Raw genomic sequence first — 15,172 nt, forward strand, 5'->3', positions numbered from 1 at the left:
AAAAATCAAATGCTGAGTGTTAAAATGCCATAGCTATGCCCCATATGGGAAGGCCTGCTTACTTTTTATTTGTTTGGTTGGTTTTATAATGTGTACGTGGCGTATTTAGAGTACATGGGATTCAGGAGACTGATGTTAATACCTCTGTTTGGAGGCTAAAGACTAAATGTGTTAAGTGTTGTTATGCATATTCTGAAGTTTCATCTTTCTTTCGGTGTCCCCAGGTGTCATACTATTCCTGGACAAGACACAATCATTCTCTGTGAACACCTAGTCTTAGAGTAACCCCAGGGTTCATGGACTTGTGACTACTTCAGGTAACGTATTTCTCCTTGAAGTTTACATCGTCTTTCTCCCAGGCAAGAAACCAAACAGTCAACCTTCTTCAGGAATGTCTGTCAAGCTCCTCTGACTGTTTTTGATATAGCAGCTCGCACAAATAGTCATAACTTAGCCTTTAAGACAGAAGAACCTGATTTATTGTAATCACAAGTGGCAGCAACTCGATTTCGTGTTTGCAGTTACTCACAACTTCCTGAAACTTTCACATGGGAGGGTAAAAATGCATTGGTGTGAGTTCCATTTCAATGATGGGGGGGAAACTTTCATCATCAGGGGGAAACTTTCTATGGGCTTAAACAAGTGACTGTCCAGGCACATTATTTCATTTATTTTTAAATAGAAAGCTTAGAAAAAAAATCAAATCAGCTAAGAAGGTCCAAAAATGCTCTTTGCTCAATTATGTGATAGAAGGCCAGCAGAGGTCTCATTCTCATTTACCCAGGAACCTGACCACTGCATGTTCCATCTTCTCCTCTCTCCTGTAGCAGATGTACTGCAATTATAAACAACATTTGTTATTATTCTAAACATGCAAAGCAGGAAGAAATATGATTCTTACACAAAAGATGTAGGCTGTAGATACTAGATGAGAGGCAGATGGTAAATTATCTTGTAAAGCCAAGGTCTCTGCCATTTATTTTTCTTTGGAACAGATACATAAAGAAAAACGAACAAACAAACAAGCAGTTAATTCAGTTTGACTATTACGTAATTCCATGCACTTCGCTCTGATGAGAATTTGGACAGCTTCATCTCTATCATCTCTGAAGCGAATTAAGTCTTCAGAGTGCATCTGTTTCCCCCCCCCCCGAAATCAGCAAAGTCTAAATGAACTGTAAATGAGAATACAAGCCTAACAGCCACAAGAAAGTCCACTGCAGTTACAAAGGTTCCCACAGTGTGACTTAAGACATAGTGTGGTGTGCATCTCCAGCCACACCATGTCCTAGACAGAATTTTATTTTTTTTTATTTCAGAGACATTTACATAGCACTAGTCCTTCTGTATTTTATACTACCACTTACATTCTGTAACAAACATCCATTGTAAAATCTTTTCTAAGAGATGAAGTATCCAAAGGCCAAATGAAAACAAGACGTCTGCACTAAAGCACATAATTCACAAGGGAGCCATTTTCAAGTATCTGAATCATCACCAACGGGATATTTCAACAGACCTCCTGACAATTATTTCAGGAACAAATTCGATGTATAAGAACATCTACATGTAGGAAGCTACTGAGATTCAAAGAGTTACTGAAAACAACCAAAATTGCTTGGCCTTCTATGTATGTGCTTTGACCCTTTTCCATCATATTTAACATGTTGTTTTGGGGATGAACAAGCTAAAGAACTGGTTGAAAAGGGCAGCAGCTCTTCCATACATATTTTATTATATCATAACATCTTTTCATGTATTTGAAAGTTGGTGAAAATGTGACTACATTTGGATGGATTTGGGGACCCTCAGTCTTTCCATTTCCTAATTAACATTGGCTTTGATAGCAAGAAGAAGGTGCTTGCTACAGCTTAGTCCTGGGCTTGATGAGGACTCTGCCAGTCCTAGGCGCTAAAGCTGTGCTTATAAATTACCTTTATACTAGAGAACAAAATTTTCCACGTGGTACTGTTTAAGTATGCGCTGGTAGTTTTACTGTCCTCTGTACCAACGCTTTCAAACAAAAATTGCTAGCTTCTAGGTGCAATGCCAGCACAGCAGGCAAGCAATCTGAATCACCAAGATCTCAGCTTGTTACTGTCCCAATGCTTTTGAAAGAGAAAAGAAGACAGATTTTGTGCAGAAGTCTCTGACACAAAACTTGGTAATATAGATGCATGTGATGTCTTTTTGGAAGTAATACCTAAAAAAAAAGGGCCACTTCGTTGCCATGGATGTCATGTTTCAACAAGGTCTTATATTAAAGTTCTTAAATAAACTAATCTGACAAGAAGGTAGATGGCTGGTTATCAAATAAATGAAAAAGCAGATAAAGCAACAGGAAACAAAAGAGTAGGAGTCAGTGGTCAATCAATGAAGCAAGCTAACCCCCGAGTCTCAGGGAATCTTTATTGGGCTAAGTGCCATTCATGAATGGTTTGATGAAGCGGGCAAATAACAAGGTGACAGCATGAACACCAAAAGCCCGCTTAGGCTCAGAGAGCAAGTGAATGATTTTACAGAAGAAAAATCCATGGAGAGCCAGTAAGCACAAAAATACTACACCTACTTCAGGAAACCTCTGATCTGCAAGCTGCAAGAACCCAGGGAAACATTGCTACGCGCTTGCCTGCACTTGAACTTTTCCCCAAGCATCCAGCTCTACCCGCTATCAGAGAAGTGACACCAGGCCAGGTAGACCTTCTCTGACTGGGTATAATGACTGATCTTAACTCCCAGGTTATTTTTGTCAAAAACTCAGTCTTATGTTAGACATGTATCTTTACGCACCTGAAGACTGTGCAAGTCACAGAGGTTCTGGGGATAAGGCACAGCCTTTTTGGCTAATGCATTTCAGTTTTGCCTCAAGGCCATCTTGGCCTTGTTCAGCCTCAAGGCTGAACACCCACCCTTCAGTTTGCAATGCCTTAATTTTAAGTCCAGATCACTTCATTCCCATGTGCTAAACTATCATGTAAATTTTGCTGGGATTCTCCTTGCCTGTTGTTTGGAGTAAGTCTTGAGATGTTAATTTCAATAGTAAGACTAAACATTGTTTTCTAATAGAGGACAAAGGTGGCCATCAGTTTAAGGGGTACAGCTGTGAATTATAACACAGCTGAATATTCCTTGTGAGGATCCCCCACATTTTGAGTAGTATCTTGTTCCCTGAACGCTGTCTTCCCAAAGCCAGCCAGTTTACCTACAAGAACAATGCTACAGGGAAGTGTGAAGCAATTAATTTCTTAGAGAATACAGAGCTGAACTCTGAGATATTAAATCTCCTGAGAACAAAGGACCTGCCTTAGTAAGCAGGTAAGTTTAGACCCCATGGGCTTCCAGAAGGCACTTCCCAAAATGGTATGGAAATATACAAGTAAAAATGGACTCTAACAGCATTTTTACTCTTGAACTAGCTTCTATTCTTGGTTGCTTTTGTGATTTGTCTTTTCTTTTACTGAGGCTATGGTGAACCCTGATCAGCCATCTGACGGCTGAAGCTTTGAATTGAAAAATGACTCTTGCTTCATGTTCCTTCAGACGATCATCAGACTATGCACCAAATTCTACTTTGAAACATGAAAAAAGTACACCCATATGATGGTGCATGCTGTCTCTACCTCCTCAACACCTCCAGCAAGACAAGGCTGCGTATGGGCAGAGGACAGCAAAGCATTTCATCAAATCCCACTCAGTGTACAGAAAGTTGTAGTGGAGGGCTGTCAGGGTGAGTTACAGCCAGCCCCCAACACATGCTGACTGTGAGATGGAAACACTGGGGACCACAGCTCAAACTCCTGACAACCCATCATCACCACTGCCATCATCACTTCCCTGGCATATAAATTCTGAAATGTTTTAATTGGTATCTCTCTAAAACTTCCTTCCTCGGCCACAAGTTTTCACAACAGCAACTAATAAAATTTATTGTATTAAAACATTACCTAGAATGAGAAACATTCAGGTCATTGTTATGCTCAGCTTCAATAAACAATATGGCAAAGAGAAAGAAGAAAAATATGTTCTACTCACACAAACACTCGGTGACCAAAACTCACTGAGTCAAACTCAGACACATTTCCAAAAAAAGCTCCAGGCACAAAAAAACACCCCAAAACAAACCCACAGCAATAACAATGGGTTCTGAATAGAGGAAAAAAAGTAATGTTGAAGTTAGGTCATACTCAGCTGTCATATTCAGTTGGGAAACAGTAGAAGGATCGGACAAAGGCGATGACCAAGACTTGTCCCCAGTAACCTCTATTTTATAACAACCCATGCAAGAGGATGCTAGGAAGAGTTATATATCACTTAATAAAACTCTGTGAACTATTCCAGTAACAATGACTACTCGGTATATTTTTACTATCTTGAGACAGCTTAAGTGTTAAAAGAAAAACTGCATGGATTTTATCAAGGTTGAGACACGCATTTAGAAATCCTCTGCTAAAAATCATGTTTCATTTTCCTTAATTTCGCTAACGTTTTAACTCACTGAAAGAGAACACACAAACTGTGTGCCGAGAGAGCTTTTTACTAGTATCGCCGCTCACTTCGACCAGCTTAACTTGTTCATTCTTTCTAACATATGGATCTCAATTTGCATACATCCTGCTCTCTGAGATGAAAACACGCTTGCTCTCAGACACAGCAGGCAAAAACGGACAAAAACAATACAACCCATCTGTCAGAGAAAGGCAAAAAAAAAAAAAAAAAAAGAAAAAAAAACCAAAACCCAAACGCTCTCTCGCTAAGTGGGTTTTGCGCTTTACTGTTCTGCATCTTTTCCTCCCATCTTAGCAACAGCGCCTGGAGCAGCCAACCAGGGCCCGGGCGGCGGGGCCAGAGCATCACCGTCACATCATCACCGCCGGGTTACTGCCGTGCATCGCCCGCCAGTAACCGCGCCGGGTGAGAGCCGGGGCCCTGCCTGCAGCACCTCTACCGCAGTGCACCTGCTGGGGATGAGGACAAGCTTTTTTCCGACTCCTCCAGCCAGGATTAGCAAATAATTTAGGGCAAATCCTCCCCTCCCCTTTTTCATTTGGGCCTTTGGATATCTCCGGCGAGAAAGGGGGGGGGTGGGGGTGGGGGTGTGTGAAATCTTTTAAATGAAGTCACAGAAAGGATGCAGAAAAAAAAAAAAAAAAAAAAAAGCCTAACTAAATAAAAAGAAACAGGCCTGTCCAAGCACACGTACCAGAACTAATTCGTAACAAAGCAGCAAAGCGAAATCGGTGAAACCCAGCCTGTTTAAATCCCTGCTGATGATTTGACAGTGGGTTGTTTCCATCTTATGCAGAGAACAGCATTAACATAATATACAGACCTCCTAGCTGAAATCTAGGTATCTAGCTGTTCTGATGACACTATCTCGGACTGCGATGGGCACTTTTTGCATTTCATGAATATCAAACAACCTCCCAAAGACTCCGTATTTCCCCATCGGACGTGACAGAGACATCCAGAACAAGCACGGTCCTTCATTCCCCTCCTTCCACTCCTGCCGTTTCATCTGCTGAATCTTAAAGCTATGAAGCAGCAATCTTGTGAGAAAAGACAGCACCTCTCTGGCTGATTGTTTCCACAGGGTCTGAGACATCAGAACAAACACAAAATAACAGAAATATTGCATTTTCTGCTGAGCACGAATTTCTGTATTGCTACTAAACCGCTCCATAAAAATACCCGTCCGCATTTTCACCGGCTGGAGCCCATTCCCTCAGAGGTTACTACAGACCAAATCCTACCAGAACTTACACTCGAATGCAGCACAAATGAGTCATTATGGTCCTAAAAATAACAACAGAGAAATTTCCAACTAAAATGTTCCTAATTAACCATGAATACTGACAAGTATGAGGGGGGGAAAAAAAAAAGTAATCTCTGAGTTGCTGTGGAGTTCTGAAAGCAAATTTATTACTACTTTCTTCCTGGATGCACTCGAGTTATGTAGGAACAGCGTTTCCATTTCCATCCTACATTATAACAAAAACACCTAGAAACAACAGGACAAGTGTCCTTCGGTGGGTATATAGAATGTATATATCTTTTCAAAGTAAAGCTGAAAGAATTTGACCAAGACAGAAGGCTCCAAAGTACCTTCTGTGCCCTCTCCATATTTGGGACTATCCATAATTTTATCCCCAAACCACTCATTCTTTATGATGCTTTTAACAAAAATGGCAGAAAACTAAGGCACTGACTTTCCTCTGAAATACTCTTGCAGTTTTCAGGCACTCCTAAAATTAAAACCTATGTGTCTACAATTTTTCTATAAACTAGTAAAACCAATATATGTTTCTGTGGTTTGCATTTCAAATTGCAGTTTAAACAGACAGTTCAGAAGCCAAGATAAGATCTGCTTTCAGATCTCTCTCTCCCAACTCTTAGATAAATGCCTTTGTGACAAGACACTGAAATTGTGGCCACAATTTGTTCCGAAGCTCTGCGGATCTTGCTTTTCCTCATTTAAGAAGGCCACACTGGATCTAACAGAAGACTCTCCTCTTTTTCTTCCCCTCCAAGCCAGCCAGCTCCTTCATCCTCAAAGAAAGGAGAAGGCAATCTCGGACTAAGTGGCCCTATTATTTCTTTGTGTGACGAAGTTTCTTTTTTCTGGCTTTTCCAGTTCGTCTTAATCTTACAACACACCATCTCTGCTCCAGCAGTCCTGCAGCTCTCTTACGTGAGTCTGGAACCTTGCTGACTGCAGGAGACCCCTGGCACATGCTTCAACAAAGGCTGAAAGATCAAGATGCATTTTTGGTTATGGAAGATCCCTACCCTCACAAGATCTGGATTAAATCGCTTATCAGTCTCTTTCCTCCAAAAGTTAATTCTACCAGTTGACTAATCCCCTAAACACTTTATGGAGAAAATGCCAAAGTCATCTGAGACCTTCTGAAACTTTTATCTCTGTAACCTTTTCCAAATTTACATACTGGTAAGAACTCCTACTGAGTGGAATGGGTCAGGTACAGCTGCTTTGATCAAGGACTCACCTACCAGATTCCTTCCCTGTTAATACCACTGATTTCAAGAGGAATTACACCATGAATGAATCAGGTCCAAAGTCATACCAATCTTTGCTATGAATTTGATAAAACCTCATTAAAGTGAGTAGAACTGCATTTATCATATAAATCTGAGAATGAAAATCCCATCCTTATTTTTAAAGAGAAAATGAGATTTAAGAGATAAATTAGGCCTTTTAAGGCTGACACAAATCAATGAAAAATTCTAATTTGAAGTCTACGATGGCTTATTTAGCTGCTTTGTTGTTGACAAGCAATGCAAATTCACATTTCTTTTTGCTTTTAATTAAAAAAGTAAATGATGTTACATACCATGAGTTTCATTGTCTGAACAATGCAGCTAAGTACAGAACACAATGGCAGCATTAATAATTATTCCTCCTTTTGTTAATTTAGAGCCTAACCTTCACAATACCATTTTTACTGAAGGGAGTACATTTTTTGTTGTTGCTCCTTAGTTGAATTCCTCTTCAACATAATGTCACAAATTGCCTTTGCAATGAAACTATACTTCTCCTTTTCTGATACAACACTCATGAAAGGTTTTAACTAATTCATTACAGTGATGGAGAAAGATGTAGAAATAGCAGAATTTTTTTTCCAAGCTCGGTTTCAGAATAGAAACACCATTAATTCAGAAGGCACATTTTCATAACAGCATTCCTTATTGCTTATTGTCACAAACAGCACCCAAGAACAATGTGAACTAAGAAACATCTCCCATTTTATTTTTTTTTTCAGCTTGTGCAAAGAAGTTTACTGTTTTTTAAAAATCAGTTGCATTTTCTACACTGGACTTCCTACTTTCAGGAATATGTTTTCTGCTACACTTCTCATAAAAAAGTGCATTTAAAAATTTCACATCATGGCAATGACAGATCTTTTTAGCACAGGGAACCCACAAGGAGTGTAGAGATGAAACAACCACCAGTGTTTCAAGACACAATATTACGCTGTTGTTGAGCAGAGATAGATTAAAATCCATTGCAAAGTGCCAGTTTTACGTGTAATGTATTAACCTACAAGCCCACGAGTTTTAAATAGAGCTATCCCAAATTGCACACAAACAATTCTACTGCAGAACCACTAAAACAATTCAAGGAATCTGACAGTTCAGTCCTTACCCTCATTTGAAACAATTCCGTTTTCTATTTCTCTAATGGAAAACCCTTTCTATTAAAAGCAATACATTGGCTCAGTCCCTGGAGCAGAGAACATGGCTGGGAGGAAAGTTTGCTTATAGAAGGTTTCTGTAATCTGGCTAGCAATTCACTGAATCATAGAAGTGATGCTTGGAAAGAACCTTTGGAGGTCACCTAGTCCAGCCTTCTGCTCAAAGCAAGACGATCACCAACATAAGATCAGGTCAGCTATGGCTCTGCCCAGCCAAATTTTCTACACCCCCTGGCATGAATAAAAGCACACCGTCTCTTGGTGATCCATCCCAGTGTTGCACCTACCTCCTGATGAATGGGTATTTCCTAACGTCCACCAGAAGCCACCCAACTGCATTATCTGGCCTTTGGCTCTTGGGTATAAGCTGTCACTACCGACAAGAGTTTGGCTTCACTGCCTTTCTAACTGCCCTCTAAGTAGTTCCAGGCCAGAATGAGATCATCCCCCAGCTTCCCCTTTACTAGTCAGAACAAGCCCAGCTTCCTCAGCCTCTCTTCGCAGGTCCCCTGACCAACTTTTTACCCCTCTGACAGACCCCTTCCAGCTTCCCAATATCTCTGTTGATCTGAAGGGCCCCAAACTGGACACAGTATTCCAGTTGTGCTCTTACCGATGTTGAGAAGGACAACAACTTGCCTCTATCTGGCCAGGTTCTCCAAAGGTAGCTTATTGTGTGGTTTACCTAACTTGCAGTGAGAGTACACTTTGGCTCATATTCAGCTTGGCATTGACTATAAAAACCCCCCACGTCTTTTTTAGATCCTTGGCTAGAAGAGTGCCAAGACCTGCTGGCAGACAGCATGCCTCCACAGCCACTCAGAGGCTGTCCTTAGTGGTCCGAGGAAAGACATATGGTGCAAGACCAGGGGAAGAGAATATGAACTCCTGCTCACAGATAGCCAGAAAAGTTTAATCTCTTCCTTCAAATCGAAGTTTATTGACACAGTCATAGCCAGCCGTGCCCTAGAGCTAAATACCGCAACTGGTCCTTTTCAGCAGCGGGGTATTTTGACAGGATGGGCCATTTTGTTCAAGTCAAGTCACTCAGATATGTCAGCAAATGTGGACAGTGGTTTTTAGTCTAGAACCCCTCTATAAGTTTTGGCCAATAAGAAAGAGATACAGTTAAAAACCTCAAGCTTTTAAACCTTACAAAGACACTTTGGCATAGTTCCATTTTGTGGAAGAAAAAGACAGACTTCAACGTTGGAGTTCGCTCTGATAGGACAACAAATAATTTTGAATGTACGACAGTTGCTGTCAAACCAAGCTGTCCTCCTATGGACAGTATGGCTACATGCAATTTTAATAAAGAATTAAAAAAATGCAGGTGTGTGTACATAAAGTTTTGATGTTGAAAAACCCTTTAGAGCCTCAAGTTTGCACATCCTTCAACAAATTAACAACTGTATGCACAGGCTGTCCACATACAGTAGCACTTCCATGGTCATAGATCCAGTGTTTTTCATACCACACATTTTTAGATGATTAAAGCCTTGGTGTTGTGATAACGACACAATTTCCCGACAGCAGCAATGTACTTTATTAAACAATTTCAAGTGGAACCTTTAAGCCAGTGGATTTACAGATTCAGAGCAAGTGCAGGTATCAAGTTGGCTCAGGTGAGCGGTGCATTGGCAGGGGCTTATCTCTTAAAAAGAACTAAAACACACAACCATACCAATTTACATTACTAACAGAGAATTCCTTGAGGAAGAGCAATTATGCCATTTAGTACACAAAATTCTCATGAAGATTTCAATATTTTCTCTTGGGCTTACTTCTTTTTGCGAGCAGGAATTTACTGCACAACCTAGTTTTCCTCTCAGAGATGGCTAGTCACACATACACACAAAAACCAAAAACTCTCTAGGAAACACATGGCTACACAAAGCAGATGAAGGTATAAAAAGGACGAACGCAAAGCCAATGAAAAATGACAGAGCCACCTTACACCCACCTTTCAGAACTGGAATAGACCAGAAACGTATGAAGAAGAGAGCTGAATATGCCCTCCTTACTCCCATCAGTAAATCAGTAACAGAAGAATTGTCATTGTCACTGTCACAGAACCAGCTATAAGTGAAACTGAATTGTGAGAGCAAGGTGATAACACTTCACTTCCTTGAGATGCATTCAACATCTGCATCGCTTTAGTGTGCCCTGTGTTGTAGGCTGTGAACTCTTTGCTGTGTATTATTAGCCAAGTAGCTAGCAAGAGCATCCTGGTCCTTGGCTAAACCTCAGGATCCAGTCCTAGCAGTAGCCAGTGATTTCATCAGTTAAAAGAAATGGTAAGCTTAGAGAGACGCATTGTGGAACACCAAGAGACATGGATGGGCTGACATCCCTATAGCCCGCAGCATTTATTTCCAAACACAGTGTTTTAAGAGAGTAATTTTTATTCTGGATTCAAATGCCTTCTGAAATTCTGAAAAGCATGCTGTTCTGAAAGACTACTGAAGAAATTACCATTTCACAAAACAACCAATCACAAAAGTGAAAAAAGCATCCTCTTTCCCCTCACCCCCATCTTTAAACTACTGCACGCTCTACCCACCCTCAGCAATACACTGTAGACATGCAAGATCACAGGACAGCTATTTGGCAGCGCAGCAATACTATATTTACTTCAGATACTTTAGAATTGTGAGGCAAAAATCAGCAGTTGTATGAACTACCGCATCTACAGTTTCTTGAAGTGCAAGGGGCTGGACACCCCACTGCATCAGGCTCTGTGAAAGTTCACCGGGGCCAGCTGCGGGGCAGTGGCTGTATCAAGAAGCCAAGCAAAAAGCTCCCTTTACTCTCTTTGCTTCGCAATCCACAACAGAGTCGTTCCACCTATCGTGACCACCCACATGGGCAATAATATTTGTATGTTAGACAAAACATTAAGTTTTCCTCACCTTTCTTCCTCCACCATGGCCCTTCTTGGACAGAGTATGACAGTTCTTTAAACTCGATATTCACAGCTGGTCTGCGGGGTAGGTAGGAGAAACGATGAGCTTCTGTCAGAGTATTGTCCACCTTTTTTAAATGTCCATTCATCAGTCGAATGTCTTGATTGTCTGTGCCATTTGAGACGACTTCATCCACTGAAACACACACTGACTTTGGCTCGGCCATGGTACAAGCAGAACTGCTGCCGTTCTAGAGGGGAAAAGTTGGAGGAAGGACAAAGTTCACAGACTTTAGTTCAGGAACAGATTTCAAAGCCTTCTTCATTAGAATTATTATTTAAATAACATAAGAATCCAGCACAGTAATGCGCTGAAAGGTGAAAGGGAAAAAAAATAAATCAATCTTTTGTTTGTTCTGCCAGTGTCTTGACAGAAGAGGTAAAAGAGCTCTTGCACTTGCAGCACACAAAGGGCAGTTCCTTTAGCACCAGTTTCCTCTCGATGAGTATATGCACAGTACATTAGTATCTTCAGAACAGAGTAGTTCTTGCACCAGATTAATACAACATTTGTAAGTTCAGTCCCCATTGTATTTGGTTTCTCATGCACTGAAAGAATTTGGTTCTGGTTACTCTGATTCCAGGGCTTATATTAGGACAGAGCTGAAGGGGGAAGGGAGCGAGCTGAACTATTATTTGTGCAGACATTTCAAAAGACAACCACTCAAAAAGTCTAAGAGCTCTTATTCCTTTAGATCAGAATATAATTCTGTAAATGTGAAACTGCACAAGTCATATTTCTGCAAATTCTGAAATGTACTATTTTGTGCCTCATTTGCTCCTGCACTGATAGTTCTGGAGACTTTGCAACCTGGAACAGTACAACTTCTTTCCTAGAGATCTGTTAGGAAAGCACAGTGATTTCTACCCGAAATCCCTGCACACTTTCTTTGCTTCACAGTGAACCCTAATGGAAATCTTATCAGCTACATAAACATATTAAACCTTGCTCCAGTACTTGCACCGCTGACACTGTAAGGTCAACACTTTATGCTAACAGCCATACCTCTTACTATGCTGTCCTCGCCGTAGCACTCAGTGCCATTCCACTTGTCATTTTTTGGACTGAATCTCTTTCCCCTCCTCTCCTGACCATGACAATGGCCTGCCACCTGCCTTTCTCTTCTTTTTTATTATGCACACAAAACTCCGAATTTCTTCTATTCCTTTTACCTGCATGGGCACCTTGCAGGCAAATATCAACAGGATGAGTTTAAAGCCAGAGGTAAAACAATCATGACTTCTTCAGCTAAACAGGATTTTGAACAGTTCAGAGGCTGTTTGTTTGGCGTATGTCATAAGCAGGGCCAAAAATTTGGACAGCTGTTTATTAGAAAATTTAGTATTTTTAAGGCAGATCTGTATTGGAACAGACTTCTGTAGCTGGATTATGTGCTAGGCTTTCTATACTGTCACATCTGCCCAACAACCTACATGTCCCCAAAGGTATCTCTTGGAAACGAGATGTGCTGCACTACTTTTCAAGGTATCAGCGTTGAACACCCTCAAATAAAGAGCTGTAGCTCATGCCACTGTGTCCCCCTACTTGTCCTCCAATGCAACCAAGAAGTCACATTGCCTCATTTTCACTGCGCCACTTTCACCCTCTCTGTCACGGTTAGTGGCCTTCCCATATACGTTGCAAAAGCAGTGCTGCTCAGATCTGTCACTTGTCATGAAGGCTGATGAAAAACATTTAAAAAAAAAGGCCAAAAGTCCTACATAACCACTATACAGCTAGTGTCTTTAGGTTCTTCCAAGCACAAGCCCCAAGTTCTGGATGTAAAAATCAGCTCTGCTTACCACATTTTCTCAAGAAAGCTATTTTAATCGTGCTCTCAACTTACTCAGAGGTCAGGTATCCAGTAACACTTACTGCCAATTTCTTAAATAGTTGACTGTAATGGCATGTAATTTGAACATAACACGAGTAATGAGAAACACCTTAGAACTGAACAATTAAAGTAAGGGAACCTCCCTCTTCCCTAAAAAATAAGAGAAGGTGAGTTAACAACATTCTTTCCTGAATGTTTTCAAAGCTTACTTTGGCACTCATAAACTGCGTGGTTCAGAGGAACCACTGAGCACCTTCACACGCCAGAGGGAATATCCAAAAACTAATTCTCAATGAGCAAGTCACCTTGAGTATTCAGGGGACAGTCGGAGCTTCTCCAGTTCAGATCAATTCAAAAAGAAACATCGTTTGGACAATTCAAAAAGAAACATCCTTTGGACAAGGTCCTTGGCTCTGCCTACTTAATCATCCGGAAGTATGAAGCCAGAGACTGTAGTTCCCGAGACATTAAACAAACCAATTCAATCACCCAGTGGACTGAAATGCCTGTTTTCAGTAGACAGTGACAGAATCCTCCCAGCCCTCCATCACACGCTTGCCTCCCCTCAGGGACCACCTGCTATGGGCAAGGACATCCCCCCGCCCCCTGGAGACCACCTGCTATGGGCAAGGATTCACCCCCCACGGGCCACCTGCTATAAGCAAGGATCCCCCCCACCCTCCAGGGGCCACCTGCTATGGGCAAGGACACCCCCTCCCCCTAGGACCACCTGCTACGGCCGAGGATATCCCCCCCAGGACCTGCTATGGGAGAGGATTTCCCCCCCCTCCAATGACCACCTGCTATGGGTGAGGATCCCCACCCCCTCCAGGGACCACAAGGTATGGATGAGGATCCTCTGCCCAGGGACCACCTGCTACGGGCGAGGAAGCCCCTCCAGGGACCACAAGCTATGGGCGACGATCCTCCGCCTAGGGACCAGGGAGGGGGCACACCCCAGGGCTGAGGATCCCTCCCCCCCCGAGCCCCTGGGGTGGTGGAGACGGCTCCCAGCCGCGGGATCACCCCTGCTTGCGAGGAGGTGGGCAACCCCGGTGGCTACCACAGCCACAGACTTACCGGAGCCCTGCGGAACTGCTCCTAAAACACTCCCCAACTCCCTTCCCATGTCCACCAACACCAACCAACTCCTCTCCATTTCAGCCCCCCAGACACAGCTTTATTCCCGCTATGGTCGTTATTCGCCTACCCCCCACCCCGTGAGGAGCCGGACCGCTCCCGGGCGCCCAGCGGGCACGGGCGCCCGCCCCCTCCCGCCCGCTCACCGCGGCAGGACGGTCCCGCTGGCTCTGCCCGCTCCTTCCCCGGCCGAGTCCGTGTCCCCCCCACCGTCCCCGGGCGTTATGTGCAAAGGTTACGGTCCCTCCGCAAATCTGTTTGGAAAGCGGCGGGGCGCAGCGGCGCAGGGAGCATGCTCGGAGCCGCCGCTAATCCCTCAGCCACAGCCCGGAGGTAACCAGCGGTCAAGCTCCGACATCCCCTCAAGACACCGCGGCCGCCCAGCGATGGGGGGCTGCCCCCCACCCCGCAACGCCCCCACCTCCCGCGGCGGGACGCGGCCGACCAGCCCCGGTTTTCCCTCAGGGACAGGGGAAAGGCGCCCCGCGGAGCCCTCGCTCCGTCCCCCCACCGCCCGCCCGCCCCTGGCCGCGGCCCCCGCCTTACCAAAGCGGTGCCCAGGGAGAAAGCCGCCATCAGACATGCCATGTGCCCCGCTGCCCGCCCGGCTGCTGGCGGCGGCTCCCGTTCCGCCGGCTCCGCACCGAGCCCTCGAGTGCCGCCTCTCCGCCCAAGACTGGCTGCGCGAGGCAGGCGGGCGGGCAGGGAGGGAGGGAACGGCCTCCCGCCGCCCTGGGGCCGCCTCCGACCCGGCCCCCGCCCGCCGGCGCCGCGGGGAGCCGGCCGGGGGTCCCCAGCCCACCGGGGCGCAGGGGGGAGGCGTGGGCTGCGCGTCCGCGCTGTACGCACCGGGACGGCCGTGGGTTTCTTCCCCTCTCGCCGAAACAAGTCGGCGGACGCTGCTCCAGGGGAGCGGGCGAAGGTAGGGGCATCCCTGAGGAGAGCTGCCGGGTGTGCTGTCCCGGTTTGAGCGACGCAGGACTAATTTCTCTTCTAATGCTGGGGAAAACTGCGCTTTTAGA

General features: G+C 44.0%; 1 protein-coding gene across 1 annotated transcript in view; it reads right to left on the bottom strand.

Moving 5' to 3' along the window:
• Window positions 1-14,829, bottom strand: part of ABCG1 (ATP binding cassette subfamily G member 1) — a 64,411-nt gene extending 49,582 nt beyond the window's left edge. The window contains exons 1-2 of the mRNA XM_054186927.1: window positions 14,697-14,829; window positions 11,123-11,366 (exon numbers count right to left, since the gene is read on the bottom strand). Coding sequence (XP_054042902.1) covers window positions 11,123-11,366; window positions 14,697-14,738 — 286 coding nt within the window. The 5' untranslated portion in view covers window positions 14,739-14,829. The remainder of the gene's footprint in view (window positions 1-11,122; window positions 11,367-14,696) is intronic.
• Window positions 14,830-15,172: the final 343 nt, after the last annotated feature.

Source organism: Rissa tridactyla, chromosome 1, assembly GCF_028500815.1.
Source record: "Rissa tridactyla isolate bRisTri1 chromosome 1, bRisTri1.patW.cur.20221130, whole genome shotgun sequence".
Taxonomy (NCBI): Eukaryota; Metazoa; Chordata; class Aves; order Charadriiformes; family Laridae; genus Rissa; species Rissa tridactyla.